The 4,762-nt window shown below is 42.9% G+C and overlaps 1 protein-coding gene across 1 annotated transcript; it reads left to right on the top strand.

Annotated features, from left to right (window-relative positions):
* The first annotated feature begins 816 nt into the window (after positions 1–816).
* On the top strand, positions 817–2,834 carry LOC105094805 (olfactory receptor 5D13-like). The gene is given in 3 exon segments (XM_010986902.1): positions 817–1,028; positions 1,030–1,730; positions 2,770–2,834. Coding segments are annotated over 3 exon segments (978 nt in total).
* The last annotated feature ends 1,928 nt before the right edge of the window (positions 2,835–4,762 follow it).

Here is a 4,762-nt window from a genome sequence, read left to right as displayed (position 1 = left end):
TCCTAGTAAATTTATCAGATTAAAAATAGTAAGTTAAAAGATAATGATCAAGGAATTTCGAAGGCTATGTTCAGAGCACTAGTGAAACTGAGAAAATCGACAAACACAAAGGAAAGAAAACACTGGGGTAAAGTGTTTTCATAAATACAGCTTCATTATTTTACCAGTTTGCTGCAGTGTTTTTAGAACGTGAAGGCAATTATTTCAGCATCAAACTGGAATCAGTAAAAAGCTTGAGGATATACAGAACTATATTTCCTTCAGCATCCATATGTCAGTTCAAAACTTGAAAATTCTTGCGGTGACTCAGAAACTCTGCCTTTCCTATGATCTCCAGTTTGAACAACTTGACAATCGAAATATTCCTGCCTTTACAACATCCTGGTTCTTTTAAAATAGACTTTAGTTCTCAATTTACATGCATTTTTGTATTAATCCTATTAAGAATCACAGCTCTTCAGAATGACAGAACTGTGAAAAACACATTTCCTACAACACTGTGGAAAAGTTTTCTATTTAACCCCAAACTTAATTCAAGATCTGTCACTCCTGATCAACTTCAAAAGCTAACTCATCACTAGTAAGCAGTGTCCCCTCAGGCAAGTGCCTTAACTTATATATGCCTCAGGTTCTTTTTTTCAGAACACGAGGCTACTTGCTTTGCAATTCGGAGTGTTATTTAGAGACCAAAATGCACGTATCTTAGAGTTTGAGCACAATGTGTGCAACGCAGTGAATGTGATATAGGTGCACTATTGTCATCGTCATGGTTACTATTTTTATTATCACTATAGCAGATTTTCTCCAACAGCAGTCATGCTAGCTGGAAATCAGAGTGCCACAGCCACGTTCACCCTCTTGGGCTTCTCGGAATATCCTGACCTCCAGGTCCCCTTGTTCCTGGTGTTCCTCGTCATCTACACGGTCACTGTGCTGGGGAACCTGGGCATGGTCACCATCATCAGGGTCAGTCCCAAACTCCACACCCCCATGTACTTCTTTCTTAGTCAGTTGTCCTTTGCTGATTTCTTATTCCACCACAGTCACACCCAAGCTCTTGGAGAACTTGGTTGTGGAAGACAGAACCATCTCTTTCCTAGGATGCATCCTGCAATTCTTCTTTGCTTGTATATTTGCAGCGGCTGAAATCTTCATGTTGGCAGTGATGGCCTATGACCGATTTGTGGCCATTTGTAAGCCTCTACTGTACACAGTAGTCATGTCCCCGAAGCTCTGCGCATTACTAGTGGCCGGACCCTATACATGGAGGGTAGTCTCTTCCCTGACACTCACCTATTTTCTCCTGGCATTATCCTTCTGTGGGTCTAACATCATCAATAATTTTGTCTGTGAGCACTTGGCCATTGTCTCTGTCTCCTGCTCTGACCCCCACATCAGCCAGATGCTTTGTTTTGTCATCGTCATATTCAATGAGGTGAGCAGCCTGGCAATTATCCTCACTACTTATATTTCCATTTTTGTCACTATCATAAAGATGCCTTCTGCTGGTGGGCGCCAAAAAGCCTTCTCCACTTGTGCCTCTCATCTGACCGCCATCACCATTTTCCATGGGATGGTCCTGTTCCTTTATTGCGTGCCCAGCTCCAGAAACTCATGGCTCATAGTCAAAGTAGGTTCTGCCTTTTATACGGTGGTGATTCCCATGCTGAACCCTCTGATCTACAGCCTCAGGAACAAAGATGTGAAAGAGAGTGTCAGGAAATTAATGAATCACTTGATACCATTTTGTTGAAGACTTGTATTTCCACAAGAAATTTGATCTATCAGATAAAGCCATGTTCAGTGCTTCTAGTAGAGGTGATGATTCAAATTTTGTAGTCAATTCACTAGATTTTAAAATCTAGTCATAAACCAGTTATTTGATCATTTGATTTCTATGCACTTCAATGTTTAATGAAATAGAGGCAAACCATACGTGAAATAACGTTAAGTACTGTGGATGAGTCGCGTCTCCTCAAATATCTATGTTCACCCGGAAGCTCAGAATGTGAACTTATTGGTCAACAGGATCTTTGCAGATGTAATTAAGGTAAAAATCATGATGAGATTAAAGTAAGCCCTAAGTTCAAAGAATGCGTTTTTATACAGGACCGAAAAAAAAAAAAAAAGGACATACAGAGACACACAGGGAAGCAGGGTGTGTAAATGCGGAGACAGAGAGTGCCATTTTGCTGCTGCCCACCAGGGGGCGACATGAGCTCCCAGAATCGAGGACGTGAGGAAGGATTCTCCCCTAACGTCTTCTGAGGGCGCCTGGCTCTGCCTGCACTTTGATTTCAGGCTTCCGGTTTTGAGAATTGTGAGGAAATAAATTTCCGTTGTTTTAAACCAAGTCCGTGGTAATTTACTGTGGTAACACTAGGAGTTTTATTTAACAGTTAAAAACCAGACCATAGAATATTGACTGATACCTCGATTGGCACGGGAAATTATCTAAATTATCTTTTAAATCATCATCCCATTCCATTGAAGCAACTGGAATATCGGGGGTTATAGAGGAATTCTGAAAAGCTGGAGCTGACTAGAAGTGTGAATATGGAAGAATTGGCCATGAAAGGCTGGAGGCATTATCTCTAAAGTCAGGCCACTTTCTTTGCTCTGAATGAAAAACCCTTTGCCTGCCTTATCAGCAAACAAAGGATGTTGCAGCCTTCAAGCCACTACAGCCGCCTGGAGGGTGAGCCCCGAGGGATCTCAGGATGGAGACGGGCAGGCTGCCCACTGCCAAGCCCTTGCCTCCACAGCCACGCCCCAGGGTGCACACTGAGACGACTCAGGAGGGAAAGCTCAGGACACTGGCACTCGATGGCTGAGGTGCACAGCGAAGACCTTCCCATGCAGAGGAAAGCACTACATCCCTTAACTTGAAACGTCTGGTTTTCTTTAATGAAGAGTCATCTTTTGATGTTCTGGCTGCCTGGTTATTGTTGCAAAAGCCCTTATGTATACTGGCTCCTCCCCTAACTCTTCGGAGCAGTTCCTCAGAGCTGTCTGAGAGGCTGCCTCCAGGCTCTGAAGTCCTCAGAATGTCTTCCAAACAAAACAGAATTCTTAACTTTTAGGTTGTGCTTTTTTTTTCCCCGTCGACAGCTCCTTTCTCCCTAAGGGCCTCCTGTAATTTTATTATAATATAGGAAGTGATATTAAACATGATGACTCTGACTATCAAGTAAAAATGTTGACCTTATACCTGGAAGGATCAACAAGGGGACCAAACCAACAGTGACAAAAATAAAAACTGTTACTAATCTCACTTATCTCACAGTCTGATGTGTCCACTTTGATATTCTAAATTCTACTTACTAATGCAGTGGTTAGCATAATGCATTTCACATGTGCTAATTTCACGTGTGTTAATTTCAAATTTCAAAATACATTTCAAATGTGTTCATTACACATCTGCTCTGTGTGGCATAGATTCATCTACCAGACAAATAGGGCATTGCTGCGAGTGCGTCAACTGAAATGTGTCCTAAAGTTGTTTCCCCAAAAGAAAAAAGGAAAAGACCTCGGTCCTTGTCTTACCTGAGAGGCAGGTTTGCAGCTGGGAGACAGTGTGTTGTGTAGGGAACGATTTTAAAGGATTATTTAGGGAAAGAAAAGTACACCTCTAAAAATGGGAGGCAGGCTGATCCAAGGGGGAACTGCAGTGGTCCTGATGCAGGAAAAACGGATGCGGGGCATGGGGAGGGCCGTGTCCCAGGCTTCGGTCGAGCCCCTGGGATGAGCCCCGCCAAGTGTGGGTCCTCGGCTTCACGGAGGAAAGTATTCAAGAGCGAGCCACAGTTGAGTAAAGGCAAATTTATTCAGAGAGATACATTGAAAGGCAAGAGAAAGGCCATGAGGTGTGGGAGTTGGGTGCTCAGATTTAATGTAGATACACACTCCATAGACAGAGTGCATGCCTTCTCTGAAGGTGGGGGGGCATGGCCATGAGGCACCATGTTGCCAGTTTTTATGGGCTTAGTGGCTTCATATGCAAATAAGTGGAAGGACCAGTCTAACTAGCCTGGGGAAGGGGCTAGGATTCCCAGGAAGTTGGCCATTTCCCACTCTGTGACCTTTTCTGGCTAGCCTTGGGACTGTCATGGCGCCTGTGGGCATGTTACTCACCATGCTAATACGTTACAGTGAGCGTAAAATGAAGCTCAAGATCTGCTGGAAGTCAGACCTCCCAGCATTTTCAGCCTCAAGGCCTGCTGGGGGTTGAATCTTCCGCCATTTTTATGTTAATTGCTGTAGCAGTCCTTGAATGGCTGTGCCCTGCCCCCTTCCTGTCTCAGTCTTTGTCTGCCCTTTCCCTATTTTTTGTTTTTCAACTGAGTTAGAGTCAGTTTACAACGTTGTGTCAGTTTCTGGTGCACAGCACAATTTTTCAGTCATACATGAATATACATATATTCATTTTCATATTCTTTTTTACCGTGAGCTACTACAAGATCTTGTATATATTTCTCTGGGCTAAAAAGTATAAACTTGTTTATCTATTCTATATATACCTGTCAGTGTCTACAAATCTTGAACTCCCAGTTTGTCCCTTCCCACCCCACTCCCCCTGGCAGTCACAAGTCTGTATTCTATGTCTGTGAGTCTGTTTCTGTTTTATATATAAGTTCATTTGGCTTTTTTTTTTAGTTTCCACAGATAAGTGATATCATATAGTATTTTTCTTTCTCTTTCTGGGTTGCTTTACTTAGAATGACATTCTCCAGGGACATCCATGTTGCTGCAAATGGCATTA

The sequence above is a fragment of the Camelus dromedarius genome, chromosome 12 (assembly GCF_036321535.1).
Source record: "Camelus dromedarius isolate mCamDro1 chromosome 12, mCamDro1.pat, whole genome shotgun sequence".
NCBI classification, from domain to species: Eukaryota; Metazoa; Chordata; class Mammalia; order Artiodactyla; family Camelidae; genus Camelus; species Camelus dromedarius.
This window is presented reverse-complemented; position numbering and strand designations above follow the sequence as displayed.